Source organism: Stigmatopora argus, chromosome 11, assembly GCF_051989625.1.
Source record: "Stigmatopora argus isolate UIUO_Sarg chromosome 11, RoL_Sarg_1.0, whole genome shotgun sequence".
Lineage (NCBI taxonomy): Eukaryota > Metazoa > Chordata > Actinopteri > Syngnathiformes > Syngnathidae > Stigmatopora > Stigmatopora argus.
The window spans coordinates 5,475,031-5,494,367 of NC_135397.1; the positions used below are offsets into that span (position 1 = coordinate 5,475,031).

General features: G+C 43.8%; 1 protein-coding gene across 2 annotated transcripts; it reads right to left on the reverse strand.

Annotated features, from left to right (window-relative positions):
• Nucleotides 1-218: 218 nt before the first annotated feature.
• Nucleotides 219-17,397, reverse strand: ret (ret proto-oncogene receptor tyrosine kinase). Of its 2 annotated transcripts, none has more exons than XM_077612943.1 (20): nt 16,979-17,396; nt 9,366-9,611; nt 8,915-9,208; nt 8,274-8,512; nt 8,013-8,208; nt 7,752-7,951; nt 6,662-6,944; nt 6,088-6,219; nt 5,874-5,984; nt 5,681-5,794; nt 4,978-5,222; nt 4,767-4,914; nt 4,459-4,566; nt 4,177-4,391; nt 3,985-4,107; nt 3,848-3,918; nt 3,642-3,779; nt 3,481-3,580; nt 3,184-3,331; nt 219-1,104 (listed from the first exon to the last, which is right to left on the reverse strand). In XM_077612943.1, exons 1-20 carry the CDS (start codon nt 17,073-17,075, stop codon nt 947-949), a joined length of 3,366 nt encoding a protein of 1,121 aa, XP_077469069.1. In that variant the 5' UTR covers nt 17,076-17,396; the 3' UTR covers nt 219-946. The 2 variants fall into 2 exon arrangements, 1 of the variants encoding a protein (XP_077469069.1); XR_013303823.1 differs by having other exon boundaries at nt 955-1,104; nt 3,042-3,331; nt 16,979-17,397.
• Nucleotides 17,398-19,337: the final 1,940 nt, after the last annotated feature.

Here is a 19,337-nt window from a genome sequence, read left to right on the forward strand (position 1 = left end):
ATGTCATTTTTTTAAAGAAAAAAAGCCTTACTATACTATGTCGTTTTTCTAAGAAAAAAGCCTTACTTTACTATGTTGTTTTTTAAGAAAAAAGCCTTACTATACTATGTCGTTTTTTTTAAAAGAAAAAAGCCTTACTATACTATGTCGTTTTTTTAAAGAATAAAAGCCTTACTATGCTATGTCGCTTTTTAAGAAAAAAAAAGCCTTAGTCAATATAAGATATTAAAGTTTGGTATTTCACACAAGACAAGGGCTGTACATTTTTTATCGTTTAATAACTGTAACATAATCAAAGAAAAACATCCAAGGTAGACTAGATAGTGGACAAACATTTCCCCTTGACTTTGGCTTTTACAAAACTGAAATACTCACTGAAAAAGGACATATTTTGCGTGAAGTCATGAAACAGGTGTAAGCACTACTTAACCAACACTTTTCAACTCAAAAAAGACAGAAAAAAGGTCCGTTACGCCTCTGTTTCTGAACAAAAATCGGTCTTCGGACACGTTCTGGAGGGCAGTCCTCTGCAGTAGAAACTTTACAATATTTGTCCTTTGACTCGCCGCTGTCTACAGGAGACCCCGGTGAAGGTGTCCCCCTTTAAATTCCCGGTCTGGAAGGAGATCTCTCCAGGATTCCGTGAATATTTGGAGGCTATTGCGGAAGCGGCACAGGCACTTAAAAGACAATCTGGCACGAGAGTCATGCAGTGATACAACGTGGCCAACATGACTGCGAGGTACGTAATATTAACACAGAAGAGAAACACGGCCTACTTTGATCCACCCGATGGTCTGGCAAAAGAAGCCCACTTTTAATACCCGTGCAACTAGAGATAAAAAGGGAAGCAACTTTAGCATCAGATAGAATATATACATAGTCATCTGGAAATATACACCTCTAGCACACAACGTTTGAACGGCGTGGATCGGTCGGGAGACGTCTAGCTATCGAGCTTGTCCACCGTTTTTGCGCTTGTAGGCAAAGCCATCCAGTTTGCATAAACGCTATCATTGGCATATCTTGTAAAGACTGGATTAGTGGCATCGTGTCTGTTGAGCGGTACCGGGCTCTTCTCGGGCCAGTTGGGGTACGACATGCCTAAAAATGAGAACACATCATTTTTCCGCCACTCGGTCAATGAGAAGACGCCGAGCAAATTCTCTAGTGGAAGATACAAACAATAGACGGACGCGGCACCCCGTTTCCCTTCACCGTAATGAAGCGATTAGATGAAGTGGTTGTCAGCGAGGACCTGTTTCAAATGTTACTCCTTTCCACCCAATGTTGACCCCAAAATTGACATGAACCCTTTTTCAGATAATTCATTAGGATGCCTAGATGTAGTAACAGATACGCATCAAAAGCATTGGGGGATCATCGTCATTCTCATCATACTGCCACCAGTGGGAATTGAACCTGTGCCTGCCTACACACTTAAGTCAGGTGAGTTAATCTCTACACCACAAGGTGAGGCCTTAAATCAGAGGTCTCCAAACCAGTCCTGGAGGGCCGCTGTGGGTGCAGGTTTTTGTTCCAACCGATCCAGCACAAACAGTTTAACCAATGAGGTTTCTGCTGAAAAAAGAAGCACCTGACTGCAATCCACTGATTGCATTTCTAGGATACCAGATTGGTGGAAAAGTTTCCTCTTACCGGTTGGAACGAAAACCTGCACCCACTGCGGCCCTTTCTGGAATAGTTTGGGGGACCACTGCCTTTAATAGTAAAGCTGTTATTTGCTTTGAAAAATGTTATTCATTGATTGTTTAACCTTTCATACTGTGCATCCTTGAAAAGGTTGCTGGAGCCAAACCCAGCTGGCTTTGGGGTGAAGGGCAGACTACACCCAAGACTTGATGCCAGTCAGATGTAAGGCACTACAGAGAGACAAGTAACCATGTGCATTCCCAATCATATCGCCACCAGCGGGACTTGAACCCATGCCTCTCTGCACCAAAGTCAGGTGAGTTAACCCCTACAGCACGAGAGGGCACAATGCTTTACATGGTAAGGCTATATTTTTGCCTTGAAAAAGACCATGTACTCCTTCATTTTCTATACCACATATCCTCAAAAAGGTTGTGAGGGTTTCTGGAGACTACATCCAAGACTTGTTACCAGTCATACACAGAGAGGTAGACAACCATTGCACTCCCAATCTACTGCCACTACTGGGAATTGAACCCATGCTTGCTTGCACCAAAGTCAGGTGAGTTAACCTCTACACCACGAGGTGGCCCAAGGCTTTACATAGCAAGGCTATATTTTTGCCCTTGAAAAAGATCATGTACTCATCTATTCCACGTATCCTCGAATAGGTTGCTGGAGCCTAACCCAGCTGACTTTGGGTGAAAGGCAGACTACACCCAAGACTTGATGCCAGTCAGAAAGACAGACAAATACCAACACTCCCAATTTACTGTCAGCAGCAGGAATCGAACCCATGCCTGCCTGCACTGAAGTCAGGTGAGTTAACCTCTGCACCATAACACAGCTCCTTAAAACTGGAATTTTGAAACTAGATAAAAATAAATAATTTGGTTTTGAAAAGTTAAAAGGATTATTATGTAAAACAAATATGTTATTTCTTTTTAATGGTGTCCATTTTCTGAACTGCTTAATCCTCACTAGGGACACAGAGGGTGCTGAAGCCTATCCCAGCGAACAAGGGGACACCTTGAATCGGTGGGCAGCCAATCGCAAGACACGAGGAGACAAAGGACAACCATTCACGCTCACATCCATACAAAGGGGCCCACCTGGATTTCAACCCAGGATCCCAGAGCTGTGAGACCAACACACTAACCACTCAATCCACCGGACCACTTGTCTGACTGTCCTATTTTCTAATAACATGGTAGAATTGTCTCACTCAAATTGTAATGAAATGTTCTACAGTTTGATATACTGATGAATCCCTCCAATGCTTTGTATATTTTTTAGCTGTAAAAAAACAGGTACTAAAGCCTGTACATTGGAAGCAGGTCCAAATAAAATGGAATGCAAGACAACAGACATGGTCGCTTATCACTGACCGAGCCTCGAACGTAGGATGAAATGGTGAAGAATAATGACGGCCAGATCGCAGTCACGCTTGACTATAGAAAGGCAGTCACATAAAAGAGACAACCCGCTTGCCCCGTGTCTAAAATCGAGTAAATGCGTGGGAGATTCTACCATAGAGCTTGTTTTCAATCCACGTGGAGGGAAGGGTTCGAGGGATAGGGGCGTTATTACAGTCCACGAGTGGCGTGTCCTCTTCGGACAGCGCGTCATCGTACAGCAGGGCGTCAGCAGGCGTGGAGGCGGCCAGGTCCAGGTAATCCTGACAAAAGCAGATCAAGGTGGAATTAGGCCTATTAGTATGCGGGGCGGGGCAGCTGACTTGCCCCAGTTTGTTCTTGTAAATAATGAATGGAAAACTTGGACATGAATTGCCGAGTCAACGGTGTCTATTGTATTGCTTGACCATACCCGACTTTTAACCATCATCTTTTCCAGCTCTTTGCTGATTTCAGAGAAGGTCGGCCTCTTGTCAGATTCTTGTTTCCAGCATCGGCCCATGAGGTTATACCTGCAAAGGGAGAGGATAGGATTGTTTTGGGTGTTGCAAGGCTAAGAAAGAGGGTGCTCACATTTCCTCGGAGCAGTTCTCAGGTCTCTCCATCCTGTAGCCCGTTTTCAAGAGGTTAAAGAGGCGTTCCGGTGCGATCCCCGGGTACGGATTGCCCCCCAATGTCACGATTTCCCACAGGAGGACACCAAAGGACCAGCTGGAAGAACAAAGACAGTCTAACACACATCTCATTCTGTGTAACTTTTAAATGCCAACCGTACTCACACGTCACTTTGCGTCGTGTAAATATGATCGAACAGGGACTCTATCGCCATCCATTTAACAGGTATACGACCCTGCAAAAAATCCAACGACATTGGCAAAACGGAAATCAAAACGGCCCAGACGTCAGCCAACGTCACCTTGCTCCTCTTGACGTAAGAGTCCTCCTCGTACACGTCTCTGGAGAGTCCGAAGTCGGAGATTTTCATCTTTCTGCCCTCGGCCACCAGAACATTTCGGGCCGCGAGGTCCCTGTGAACGAGCTGTTGGAAAAAAGATTCTCCATCAGCCGGAAGAATTAGCCGGCGCACCCGTTTGGGAGGAACGCTAACCTTCATTTCGGCTAGATACTGCATGCCTCTGGAAATCTGCCACGCGAAGGAGATCAGGTCGCCCATGGTGAGCGCCCTGTCGTCGGGATTCTCCAAATAGCTGGAGTTTCGGTTGGCGTCCGTTCCCAGGAAGCTCGGGCCGACTTTGCGACTCTCGCGGAGGAAGTTGCGGAGGGACCCGAACTTGGCGTATTCCACGATCAGGTTCAACGGACCTATTTGGAGACGGGCGTTCTTCAGCCTCGCCGCCCGAGTCCGAGGAGCTTTTGCGGAGGTCCTTACCGTCCTGGCTGCACGCGCCGTACATCTTGATCACGTGAGGGTGGTTCACTTGCTTGAGGAGAGTGAATTCGGACAACAGGTCCCGTAGCTCGCTGTGGGAGGCGTTTTCTATCGAGGACAGGGAACACTATTTCAGCAAGATACATTTTGAATCACTTCTGATTGATGTTGGGATGATTTAAGAACAAACAATAAAACTGGGAAAAAACACGGGCTTTAAATACACAGGGGGCTGATGACAATTACAAACACTCAAGTCACACAAGGGAAGGAGAAGTTTAAATGATAGATTGGTAGTATCTTCTCACCTTTAAGCATTTTGACAGCCACAGTAGTATAACCCGCTTTTCCTTTCAATCGGAACGCCGTCGCTTTGACAACTTTCCCAAACTCTCCCTCTCCCAAAGTCTTGCCAAGCACCAGGTTCTTTCGCGGGAATTCCCATTTGGGATCCTCCTGTTGGAAGTAAATAGCTGAAACGGTCAGACGTCAAAACGCGTGGCGCGAGAGGAAGCTCACGGGAATTTTAAAGGTGTCGGTCTCGATGGATTCCTGCGAGCCTCGCCGTAGGTTGTTAGCGGGGAAGCTGATGGGATAGGCCTGGGCCGGCCGGCGGAAGGTCATCTCGGCGGACGCTATCGGGGGCTTGGGCGAGTTCTTGTGGTGGCGGTGGAGGAAGTAGGACGAAAGCAGGATGGAGACCACGAAGGAAAGGAGCAGAACCGTGGCCAGGACGGTCTTGCACATGTCGTCGCATAGGGCCTCTGGAGTGGAATTCAACAAATTTGGATTTAACACCAGACATGAGATATCCCTTTCCAACTGTAGTTTCAATGTACAGTAATCCCTCGTGTATCACAAATGCACTACTTTGCAATTTTTTCTGCTATTCATTATTTTTTTAAGTTCATAAAAATGTGGTAATCCATGCTGAAACTCCTAAGTGGAAGCCACTCTTGCTACAAGGACTCAGCGCTGAAGTAAAAAAAACAAAAAAACTATCAGTAATATTTTTTTAATAGGGGTGACCCTACTGCGATTTTTTTGATTATTGCGGCCATGTCTGGTAGTAACTGTGATTTTTAAACAAACTCCAAAGTTTCCTTCAGATGGCTTTGATTTAGTGTCGTTGTGGGTGTATTTGTGGTCAACGACAGCATTTTTCAGCCATTTCTTTCCCAAAATATCCACGTGAGGAACAATCAGTCATGTGACAACTCACCCTCAAAATCCTCCTTTTCACAAAAGCATCGCTGAGTCAAGCAGTAGCAGGTCCCGTAGCCAGCCTGAATGCCGTTCCTCAGTCCCAGTGCATGACCACCCGTCACAATTTCCCCTTCACACCAAAACAAGTACACAGTCAACAATCGTCAACGACCCCCCTCCCCCTAAAAAGAGAATGATCAAGAACTTACTCGTACAGTCTTGCGGGCAAATTGATGGATCTTTGCTTTCAACGGCATCACAAAAGCCATCGGGACAGGTGCGCAGGTCTGGCGAGCAGGTCGAATAATTCTCCACAATTCCTGAATGATGATATGGAGGTATATTATTTTTGTTTTACCTTTAGGAACACTGAGCTCATGGGCTGCCAGTGTGAGTGTTATAGTGTGTCATCTTCCAAATGACCTTTTTCAGTGCCTTGCCTCCACTGGCATCTCCCTGTGGTGGCCCCCAGGCCTCTGGTGGTCTCACATTCTCCCGGACGTCTGTTCTCGGCGCAAGGCAGGAACTGCTGACTCTCCCGATCGTCCTCGTTTGCTGCGCAAAACAAACACCAGACCAATGTTCCCTCTAATTTTTTGTTTGTCTGGGCAGAAAGACAACCTCCCTGAGCACACTGAGTACCGGTGCGAGCAACATCATCATTGCTCGCTATGGGCACACACCAGTATCACACCTGCCATAAGCAGGTGCATGTCTACTACACAAATGATTTAGTAATAATAAAATGTAATGATTAATATCTATGAATGGGGCGGCCCAGCGGATGACTGGTTCGCGCGTCAGCCTCACGGCTAAAAAAAAAATGGGATTTTATTTTGTGCGCTCCATATGATTTGCTGTGCGCAGAGAAGACGAGACTAGTGCGCAATTGCGTATGCACGCAGCTTAGAGGGAACATTGCACCAGACGTGTATTTTGCGTACTAGAGTACGGACCCTCGGAACCCAAATGAAGCATTTGTGACTATTATACGGACCTCCAGTATCCAGAACCAATAGGATGTGCGTGCTGGCTTCAAGCTGCGAGTGCCCCTCTCGAGCTACGACCACGTAGCGCAGATCTTGACACTGGGGTCTTTGCAAAGCTTCCGAGTTGTTGACGTAGAGCAGTCCCCTCACGTCGTCCGGGGCCTGGGCCACGCTGATGGCGGCGTAACAGGAAAGCTCATCTGCGCTCACGTTCTTATCGGGAACCTTCAGCTGGTAGGTGACACTGAAGCCATCAAACTCCTGGCAGTTTTCCAAGCAAATCTTGCCCACCTGGATGAAAATGGCAGGAAAGAAAGGATTTGAAAATGTGGGTATTTTCCGAACTTTGCTGGGAACGCTTTGACGAAATTGGCATAGAAAATGAATGCAATACATTTACACGCTCTAGCTCCAAAATGTCCCAATTCTCGTGTGACACGAGCAACTTTTCCATTCACAATTTGAACTAAAATCAGTGTCTTACAACCCCTCCCACAAAAAAATGAATAAAACCTTTGTGAAGATTCTTGGAAGATGAATGAATGACATTCAAAATTTGATTCACATAGAAAATAAGTTATCAAATCAAGTTTCCATTCAGGTTTTTTTTCACTCACAAAATTGGACACTTTTATTGTCATTATACAACAGCAGCGTATAGCTGGTGTATAATGACAATAAAGGCTTTTAATTTGATTTGATTAACATTGAACAGGACATTTTGTTGTCACAACTTGGTGAAAGTGTCCAATTTTGCCGGTGAAAAAAATTGAATGGAAACTTGATTTGATAACTTATTTTCTATGTGAATCCATTTTTTTTTTAAAGTTCCAATTCAAAGACCCTTGAAAATGGTTAAATTGACTCCAATTAATTTTGAACTTGGACCAAGAAAAACAAATCTCCATTGTGGACCCACAAAAAGCTCTAGTGGTGACCATTATATTTTACCCCCAAAAATAGAACTGGAAGTTATCCAGAAATGCTTGAATGGCCCCCAAATCCCTGATTGTTTATAAAAATAAAAAATGTAAAAAAAAATTTGGGGTGATGAATTCATAAACTTGCATTAACTCATGAGATGATTTTGAGAAGCACCTGAGCATAAATGGAAGCTCTCCGAGTGAGCGTGAAGATGGGCGTGATGTTCTCAAAGCGGATTTGGACTGGTAAGATGGTGACGTTGAAGTGAAGCAGCACGCTTTCCTCCGGACCGGGGTACGTGGTGTCATTGACCTGGTAGTGCAGCTGGACGCTGCGATTTTCGCTGACCGCCAGGTTCCTCTTGAGAACCAGCTCTGAAAGAAAGACAGGAAATGTTTTCTCTCCAAAATGGCCGGCCTTGGGCTCATCACTCACGGTAGTGATGCACGGTTTCTCTGACGCTATTGTGAGCGCTCTTCTTCTCGCTGAATCCGCGCTTCACGTCAAAGGTTTCCCTGGTCCACGGGTCGGTATTGAGCAAGGTTTCAACGTACTTATTGTGACTCTGGTCAATGGAATATATGGAAGTCAAATCCCTGTCAAAAACTGACAATGTGCCGTAAATTCCACCCTGGAAGGAGACAAAGAACAATAAATAGCGAGTCCACAAAGATGTCCGATCCTTTGTTTTCTTACTTGGGTGCGATTTAAACCGATGACGATGTTTGCCGTGTCAGTGCCGTTCACGTACGGCGCGTTGTCGTCCTCGTCGTTGACAAAAACGTCCAGGGGAGTGTCCAGGGTGGTCACGTCGCTCTCCGTCCGAACGGTGCAAATCAGCAGGAGTCGATAACGTTCGCGCTCCTCGCGGTCCAAAGGGGCGGTCACGATCATTTCCGAAGTGCTCTGATTCACGGCAAAGGGTGCCGGCGTCTCTGTGGGAATACATTCAAAAGCACCACTCTCAATATTGAGGACACTTTCAATGTGCGTTAAAGTCCCACTATCGCCTCGAGGGTTATTTTACTGAACTCGATAGATTGGACTGATTAAATTTGTATTTTCGACTCGTCGCACGATAAAAACAACGAGTCTCGACTACCGTTTTCCATTGAGTCAAGCTCTCTGCTAGAATCAGAATCTGCCTGTGTTCGACAAGGCCATCGGTTTCAACCATGCGGAGGCAAAACGTTATAAACTGCACAATTGCAATAGTTACGGGTTTGTTTGATTTTTTTTTTTTTAATACTCTGACAAGATTCTACCATTTGCTTCGTGTCTAAAAATGTATGATTGTGTGAATTAAGGTACTATATTTTCAACTGGTGGTCGCTCACCTGATTCCACGCTGTAAGAGATGATGTAATTTGGACACACGTCAACTCTCGAGAGTCGTCTAAGCTGCATCACGGCCCCGGAGAACCTATTCTCCATGATGTGCGGTTTGGACAGGTCGCGGTGAGGGAAGCACAGCTCTTTCATATCCGTCTGCTCACACTGCGGCATCGTCGCGTTAACAAAGTCCAGGATGATCCGAGGGCTGTTTCTGGTGAAGCACAAGGGCTTCCTGGGGGGCCGATTTAGCACCATGACGTAGAGGGACAACTTCTTCACGGACCACGAAGGTTTATCTGATAAAAAATGGTAAGAAAACAGACATTTTAATCTCGAACGGAGACCGCCGGCGGATGCCGGAACTCCCTTATCAGTATGGCAAGAATGTAGGCAATCCAATTGAATCTTAACGTAGAGGATAGCATCTTCACAATAGGCTGCTAGGCCACTCACACAGCGAGTCAAAGTCATCCTCGTCCAGGGTTTTGTTCAAGGACAGCACCCCCGTGTTGACGTCCATATTAAACCAAGAGCCGTAGGCGGGCCTCTTGAGCGAGTTGGACCAGCACAGGTAGAAGTGTGGCTTCTCCGACTCGTTGTCCAGCATGGCGAAGACCTGGAGGATCCGGCTGCCCGCTTTCTGCCCGACGTAAATGGTTTCTTTGTACTCATTTTGCGGGAAGTACAGTCCTTTAGCACCTGTCCAACACAAAAGGCAATTCCATTTTGCTTAGGAAAAACAGTTCGGATTATTATTATTATTATTTACCAGGCCCCGTCAGTCAAAATGATTGGACGTCTATCGCCTCCAATGGCAGTCAGCAGAACGCGGAAAAAAATGAATGGAAGACGCCACGTGGCATTTGCTAGCGGAAATTGAAAGCGGGGTTCAAATGACACTTAAGCGGCTCTTTTAATGAATTTCTCATGTGATCGATATCATGCGGTTCCCCATCGCCCTTGCGTTCACCTTGAGAAGTTTAATTACGGCAGATCACGTGATGCGGCGGACAAATGAATCATTAGCGAGCAGAGGAAGGGGGGCGGGGCACATGCTATATGTGCTGGTAAGGCTAATCCATAAGAATATGCATCACGTCGGCTATATGTTTTACGGGAAAATGGAGATGCGAGCGTTGCCGCTGTAATTATATCCTTGCTGTGATCCGCTTTGACAAGGGTGGGCGACCATTTAGGCGGCGCGCTAATGTCATTGGTGGACAGATAAACTAGATTTTCTATTTCTGTTGGTGCAATTCAGGCCTGAGCTCTGGTTTCAGACATTGATTTAATTTCACAAGACTTGGATGACAGGAGTTTGGATTGATGGATAAAATGTTTCCTTCTGAAATATTGTGATTCACTACGCGTGGATGCAACTTTTCTTCTTGTTGAATGTCTTCTTGTTTTCCCAGTGGGCGGGTTGTAAGATTTTAGGTAAATAAAATTCATTCAATTAAACTAATTGAGAGGACTGGCTATGAATATTAAATACTTCATCTGATTAATTCAAACCTTTTTTTCCCTGTCTTTTAGTAAGATTTGTACGTGGCTTGAAAACTACAATTCCATAATATAATTTATAGATTAGATAACTTCATTCATCCCGTATTCGGGAAATTTCATTGTCACAGTAGCAAGAGGGTGAGAATACAGACACAGAAAGACATTTTGGACGTAAATAAATAGGAAATAAGTTAATAAATAAATATATAAACATATCAAGAAATTAATAAATATATAAATAAGCGTGTTGCTGAAATATATATATACATATACAGACATATATACATACAGATGTACATGTATACATATGGTTGGTCTTAACATTATATACAACATAATAAACTTAACAGAACTTTAACATTTATTCATTCATTTTCCATAGGGCTTATTCTCACAAGGGTAGTGGGGGTGCTGGAGCCTACCCGGTTGCCAGCCAATGGCAGGACTTTACTATGAAGCCGACTAAAAAGGCTCTATAATTGTACCAATTATAACCCTTAGATGGCACTACTATCTCGCTCAGAAAGTCTCATGCTTGTCAGAGTGGAAGAAAAGGCTTGTTCAATCATCTTCAAAAATCAACAAATGACAGCTAATGATTTATTCCTAGATGATGAGATAAGATAAGAAAGCCAACGGAAAGCAGACGCAACAAAGCACAAACATATGCAACACAACTCGTCCATATGAGTCAAAATGATTTTTGTTCTCTCCGGGAATGAAGCCAGCAAAATGCCAGTCATCAGACTTAATTCACTGACTGGATCAAGCCGAGCTCTCAAGGCTAATCATAGCGTCGCTCAGTAAAAACACCGTGACCTTCCCCTCTAGAAAATGCTACAAAAGTGATATGCCGTAAGTAATAATACCACTAGACCCAAATAACTCCTGGAACAGCATTACTGGGTTACCCAAACAACTCCAAGTGCCATAAACTGCATTTTCACAACCATCAAACATCTCCAAAAGCTTCCTCTTGCCTCATCCAGCACATGTAATCTTCTCAAGAGTAAGTATCGTTCATTTAGCAGTCAGACATTGGCATTGAACCAGAGGCCTCTTCCGTGTTTACACAATTTTCCACCTCCGAGCGGCTGCGAAAAACACTTTGAAAAAGAGCCACAATGACGACGCACTCTTCGCTCGACCTTGTCGAGACGCCGGGAGGTAATAATGACCCCCGCGTGTCCAATTTTTCTCGTATATTATCTGCAGAAGGACAAAGGGGACGGAGGCTCATCACAATATTTACACAAAAGCAAAAGTGCGTCTCGCCCTTTCCGTTGTCCTCTCGACAAAGACGGGGACTCAATTAACTTCAGGCCAAGTTCGATTGAAAGATTTACCAGCAACGAGCTGGCGTGCTTACAAAATACAAAACTTTGGATGCCTCCTCATAACAGATTTGTATTTATTTGAAATCCCATTGCATTGCGCTTCACTGGTCCGCCAGCACAGAGGCCTTTGTTTGCCAAGGTCAACCCGCAGCGCACGTGTCCTTGGAAACCACTGATTGGAAAGGCAGCAGACCAATCAATAACTCTACTAATCAACAATGATGATGATTGTTTTGCTTCTGATGAGAGAAACGCTGATGGCGGCACGTGTGAAATTGTCTCACGGCGTTAGTCCACGATCGGCGTGAAAATAATCATTTAAAGCTTTGGCATTATGGGCCATCAAAATCAATGTCACTGCGTAGCCGTTGTTAAAGAATCACGAAAAAACACAATTTTATAAAAAGCGACAAGACTCGATGAGCTTAAAGTTCTCCGTTGAAACAGAATTATGAAAGCGGTTCTTGATCAGAACATTTTCAAATCCCTGTTAAACTTGCATGCACTTTTGCGTCATCTTATCACACCAAGTGGAAATGAAGTTTTATCGAGAAAAGATGATTCCAAAGCAATAAAATAAAATCAAGGGATTACATACATACCGTATTTTCACGACTATAAGGCGCACATACAAGTCTTAAATTTGCTCCAAAATAGACAGGGCGCCTTATAATCCAGTGCGCTTTATATATGGACCAATACTAAAGTTGTTATCACGATAAAATAAAATGAATCAGTTGATAGGGTACACCGACTCTACTATTTTCCCGTAGACAAAGTACTGCGCAGTGACTGCTGGGATATGTAGTAGTTCTTTTGTCAATACACCCAATGGATTGTGGCCTGTATACATCGACATCAACACAGCATGATGAAGCATGGAAAGCACTGTTGGAAAAGTTACGCTAGCTACTATTTGCGAATGGATTGTGGCCGCCTGGACGAACGTATAAAACACAGAAAATTAGGACTTTGATGGATTTGTGGGTGATGATGACGTGAGTAAGTTGTAAAATGGCTAAATAAAGTACAACCGAACTCAGTTTTGCTTCCGTTGCCTTTTTAAAAACGTGTTTTTAGCGTGTGGGTGTAGCGTGCAAGAACTATATATCCCAGCAGTCACTGCGCACCGGAAACCGGAAATAGAGTCTGGGGCTGCTTCCGGTAGCCAGCACTATTGCGGTTAGATATTCATATATAATATACAATATATGTGCGTCTAACAAAACGGTGCGTCCTTTGTGTGTTTCAAATACAGAAATAGCACTCGTTACTGACACTGCGGCTAAAAATACGATGCGCCATATAGTCCTGAAAATACGGTACATTTACTGACTTTCCAGAAAAAAACTGTCTCTGTTTGCCGTGCTGCATACCTTAACATAATCCTCCATTACACCTTGTTGTAATTCAATTAGCCCAAAGAGAATAGAGGAGCATGAAAGCCAATGTAGTGTCTTCATCAGTCATCAACAAATCTAATAGAACATCTCTTTGGGGATTAGTGGCCGTCCAAATTAGGTTGGAAGAACTCCCAGAGGTCTGCCACACGGGGCAACCATTGTTCACGTCATGCAGACGCCAAGTCGTTATCTGATCTTACTCTGGGAAAACATCTCATCACAGCCGTGGAGAACATACACAACATTCATTCGTAGCCAAATTCGTAGCTGATTGGTCAACATTTTTGGGGAAAATGCATACTAATGAAATCCTATTAGTATTTCTTCCATCTGGATATGCAGAGGTCCCAATCACCATGAGGACAGGACACAAAACCTCCATTTTTGTTTGACTCCAAATTGTAAACAAGACATCAAACATAGCAGGAAGTGGAAAATAGCTCGTCAAACAAAACCCGGCTCAAATTCCCAAAGGGCAAAATTTCAATCAACGTCTCCTTGTCCTTTCATCGCAGTAAATTAGATTCTAACCAGGCACGAGGAGGAAGGATGACCCATAACTGACTAAAAGATTACGCAGAGAGGCGGGGGAAGCCTCGGTGAAAAAAGGCCCCCCCTGGGATGGACACGACGTGGCTGGAGGTTAACAATTGGTTAAGGTTACCAAAGGGTAAAGAGGGTCAAAAGGTACGGCCACGCGGTCACGGCGGACGCTAAACGGCTCGATGCTTTTTCTATGAAAACATCTGTGGCTCTCCTCGCGGAAATGATGGATTACGCTAAAAGGTTTCCCAAAAAAGACAGTCGGAGGTTTTACGAGGATTCGAAAATAAAGCTCACGACTAATTGCGTAGCCCTAATCAATTGGGGAAATCATTCGAATGAATCATGCGGACATTTTGAGAAGACATTTTTAAACACTAAAATTGATTTCTAACAGGACAATGTTGAGATCTTTTGTGGCAAACTCAGTTTTGGACATCTAGCGCCGTCCACGCATTCCTAGGGGGGCCGCTTCTATCCCACAAGCCGTATGTTTGACACCACCGGCGTCAGAAGTGGCTACAATTAGCCACTGAGCGTTAATTGCCTATTTCCTCTGATTCATTACCTCAGCAAGAAACACTTGAGCAATTAGTAAGACGCAGCAGGACGGGAACGGTCCGGGATGCATTACACAAATGTTTCAAACATTAAAGAGCCACAAATATAGCACGTCTGATTTAGTTTTCAGCTGACGTCATTTCACATAAAGCAGCACGCCGTGTGCATCAATCTTGCTAAATGAATTGAAAATAAAAACACAGATTTTCATTTTTCTGATGTATAACAGTAGGGGGAAAAATGTAACTAAAAGTCAGCATTGGCTGTAAGTAATTGAAATTTTATGCTGAACCGGGGGGGGGGGATTGATATCGATTCATAATCCGATCAGTGTATGAAAACACAAAGCAAACCTTTATAGCACATGTCTGGAAAATTCACCTCCAAATGTATCCACATTGGTGGAAACATTAAAAAACGCAAGAACACTACTTTTAGTGTCCATGAAAAGAGTTCACCCAATCAAAATCTGAATCAAAATCGTATTAAAGACATTTTATCCATGTCAACGTAACCAGTGCGAACGCCACAAAATGGCCGTCAGTAGTTGAGGGCCAATTTTTTCATTAAAACGAAGGCCAAAGATTTAGCGAAAACTCCAACAAAAAGTCGAGGGACGAATGAAATCAATGCGATGTGTCATTTTTGGCAAGAGAAAAGCGAGCGGCGTCTTCTGACAATATTTTCCCAACAAAGACAAACAGCCGCTGTTTGCCCGGAGACGCGAGCAGCTGCCGCACACCTGCCCGCCGCGTTCGTCCTTTCCGCCATCACTCGGCGTAGCTCTTTTGTCACCGAAAAACGGCCAGGTGAATGAAACGCTTAAGCTTTACATCATCCGTATCATTTTATCAATCAAACCGACAAAGACGACGCCTTCCGATTGGAGGCCAATGGGCAGCGACGTGTAAATACGCGTGACGCAAAGCGACATCCTTTTGCGCGACCTCTGAACACCATAAAGCTGTTATCAACATGACGAATAATCAGAGGACATTACATAGATCCACGTCACCTTAAAATGATCGTGGATCATTTTAACGACCCGGCAAGGAGAAAGCTTTTCTTGGGTGATCGTGTTTGTTGCGCAAATAAAACAACACGGGCAATTCACGGGAGCACAAGCGTGTCATCCTGATTGAAAAGACTATGATTAAGTGCTTTATTTTCGCTACTTTGGAGCTTCTTCTCAAACCAAGCAATTTCACGCAATAGCCTACGTTTGACCGGGAGTTACATCTAACGTTGTAGTGACACAAGATATTTAAATAAGTCTTTTTTGGTTTGTTTTAATTAAAGACTAATTTCACTCTTGAAAATGCTTTTTACAAAAAATCGGAGGTTTATAATGCCTTCACATGATGCCGTAATTATGGAAAATAGCACGTGAATGGCTTTCAAAAGGTATTTTCTACTGAACAAATGGGATTTTATTAGTTTCCGAGATGGGGCCACATTTAATTTTCAAAATGGCGGTGCGCGAATTGAAAGAAACTATAAGCAGTTCAAGATTTATCGTCAATTTGCACTTTTTTTGGACACCAGCACAATGATGGTGTGTGTACACATTTAAAAACATTTCAAACTCAAACTTTTTAACCAAGTGTCAGTCGTAAATGTACTTGTTTACGGTATTTCCCAATGACATCATGCTGATGCGCAACAAACCAAAACAAAACTGCCATGTTTTTGGTGTTGTTGTTTTGTTACAACAAAATAAAATGAACCAAATAACAAGATGTGAGGATCATCTTTCCCAAAACAAGTGCAGACAACAAAACACTGAATTAACCAAAGTGAGACAATAAAGCGTCTGTTTCACAACTTTTGTTCAACAAATACACTTGCTCCTCAACGGCCGATAGCTATGACCGCTACTTTAAAAATAGATACAGTTGTGCTGTGGGATTGTAAACGGGCTTATGGTATTATGATATACGGCTGTATTCATTCATCCGTTACGCCAACATGCCATAACTCACATAACATGATATACACCCCATCTCTGTCTACTACACAAAGCGTTGTTTGGGCTTAGAAAAAAAACTACTTTATGACAGCGGAGGCAATATTTAGCGAGTTAATCGATTCTTTTTTCATTGGAAGCCTTTCATGCAGCAATTATGATTCTTTTTAATCATCTACATGGCACGCATTGAACTCTGAATCTTTCTGAGCCATTGACAGGGCTAGACGTCCAATTCATTTGGACTGGGAGGGGCGAATGGACGTTCATTCAGCCCTTTAATTCAAAATGAATAGGACTTCCATTACCGTCAATGCCATTGAAAGTTGAGCATAGATGGATGGCATGCAATGTGTTGACTACTATGAGAAAATATATATATACATACTTTAGTGTTACTTGGGTTGCATCCAGTGTATTTTTGTTGAACTCATCTGAATTTCATGAATAGGTCAAAGGTCATATGTCCCTTACTTCATCGTTACATACCTGTCAACCTCTGCCGATAACTGCAGTTATCGGCAGAGGTTGACAAGTATATGGAAATAATATTGAAATACAATCATAATCCAAAATACAAGACAAATGGCTAAAACTGAAGTTTTTTTTTAATTGAGCAAAAATAGTCAGGTGACTTTTGAAGGTTTAAACTTGAATGTTTTTAGCATAGCCAAAGGCTAATTTGACATGGTGTTGCAAAATTCCAAAATGGTGAACAAATAACAATTAGTGATGCAGACGGACTCTTACCTGGCATCCAGCAGCAGCAGAGCAGCAGCAGGAGCGGGAGCAGAAGCCCCCCCACCGAAGCCCCGTTTCCCCGCAGGAGAGCACAACTTGGCCGCATCTTCTCCAACCATAGGTGAAAGTTGACGCATGCAAAATGCGAGTCACTCGGACGACGGAAGCATTGGAAGCCAGAGCCTGAAAAGACCAAGGAATCCAAAATGAAAGCAAGCGGGCAGGTTGGCAGGCGAGCTTTCCTGGAGGTCGGCGTCCCACGCGTGGTGGTGGATCCGGCGATCCGGTGCGTGGCTGCGAGTGGCTGCTTCTCGCTTCTGCCCCTGCACGGATTGCGCGTCTGATTGCGTGTGCGTGCGCGTACGTGCGCGTACGTGCGTGTGCGTGAGGGTGCGTGCGTGTGCGTGGTTGGTGTCCGGGTGGGGGAGAGTTGCTGACCGCCTCATTGCCCACGCTGTTTCCGCAAGAGTACAATTTAACAGCAGGTCAGTCATGTCATCAACACGCCACAGGAAGAAAATAATGAATGGCAGCTACCTCGTGCCTTATTAATATTCATATTAGGAATATTATTAGTATTATTTTTGTCATGGAAAAACTAAAACATTAAGAGCCAGCGTCCACCTGTGTGGAAATCATGCATGATGAGCCAAAAGAGGGTCAAATTTTAAATCAAATGCACATTTCATACCTGTCAACCTCTGCCGATAACTGCCCTTATAAATGATTATGATTCCCCTTACAAACCCCCAAAAAACCTTACAAACACCGTACGACTCGTACGATGTTTGTAAGGTTTTTTGGGGGTTTGTAAGGGGAATCATAATCATTTATAAGGGCAGTTATCGGCAGAGGTTGACAGGTATGACATTTTGAAGAAGTTTGCTGCCATTGACAGCGGTTGATGTCCAATTCTATTAGATTGAAGGGGGTAAATTTGCATTTTGACATCATTCAAAACCTATACTGCTTGTTTTATTGGATTTAACAGGGGCACTCACACTTTTTTTTTGCTCCAATATCTACTTTTCGAGGAGCCAACTTTGTCGTTAGGGTTCCAATTCAGGGTGGGGCAAAGCGGTCCTGGCGGGCCGCTCCGGGAGGGTGCAGCTTTTGGTTTCACAGAAACAGAGTTGAACCAATGGAGGTTGTGCTGAAATGAGAAGCATCTGACTGCAATAACATAGCACAGCATGTATGTTAAGTATCACACATGACTTACTGCAAGGGTCTTCAAACTTTTCTGCTCCAACATCTACTTTTTAAGGAGTTCACCTTCAACGATCTAGTTTTTTTTTCAGGCCACTGACCATTAGACTCTATCAATATGTATGGGAGGGTCAGTGAACGGGGGCAAAAACCCACTCTCGATTCACGTTAAAGCCGACTGACTGCGGACATGGCAAATTCACAAGAGACTAGCTAAGGAAATTGACAAAGGGGAGAGATTAAAATGTTATTTTCAGGCGATCTACCAATAGCACCTTGGTGATCTACGTAATGGGCGTCTATGGAACATCAATAGCTCGAGTCTTGGAAATGACAACTTGTTAAATGCTAACTTGTAGCGGAGTGAGAGAGACTGTGGGAATTTTTCCCACTTAAGAGTGTGTGTGTGTGTGTGTGTGTGTGTGTGTGTGTGTGTGTGTGTGTGTGTGTGTGTGGAGTGATGCATCGCTGCTGCCTTAGGGCAGAACACCAGTCAACGCTTTCTTTGCAAGCCATGTCTACTACGTACTTGCAGCGGTAATTCAACTCACAAGACTGCGTGCATGTCACAACCATCTCAGAAATTGCACTCATAGTCCATTTACGGCTTCTCTATTGTTAATGGTTTAGGTGTCAAATTCATTTTTATCATTAGGGTTTTCTTGGGTTCAACAGAGATGCAAAAAAAGTACATTTTTATTCACTCAGAATCATGTTTAAGACATGCTGACATGAGCATTGGAATACGTATATTTACAGTGAACAGGAGTACACATACATCCTGTTTTGGCTATCAAGGGACGAACCAGATCATTATACCATATAGAAGTCTGAGAAGGCACCATTAGAACATTGGATCCTGGATAACATTTCCACATGACAGACTATAGCTGTCCTGAGACGTATGCTTAACAACAATCAATAAGAGCAAGGGATTGTGGTCCTTTGGACATGCGGACATCAAACCGCAAGTCTCCAAGAAAATCTTATTTAATGCTTGGATGACATCGTCACACATTTCTTTATCAGCAATAGGTTTTGCTTATGGTCCTCTGATGTATTGCATTTAATTTCCCTAATTTTCCAACAGCGTGAGCTGAGAATTGAGGCTCCCATTAATGTGAGTTGTGCATCTTGACCCCTATTAAAGTATTGTGAC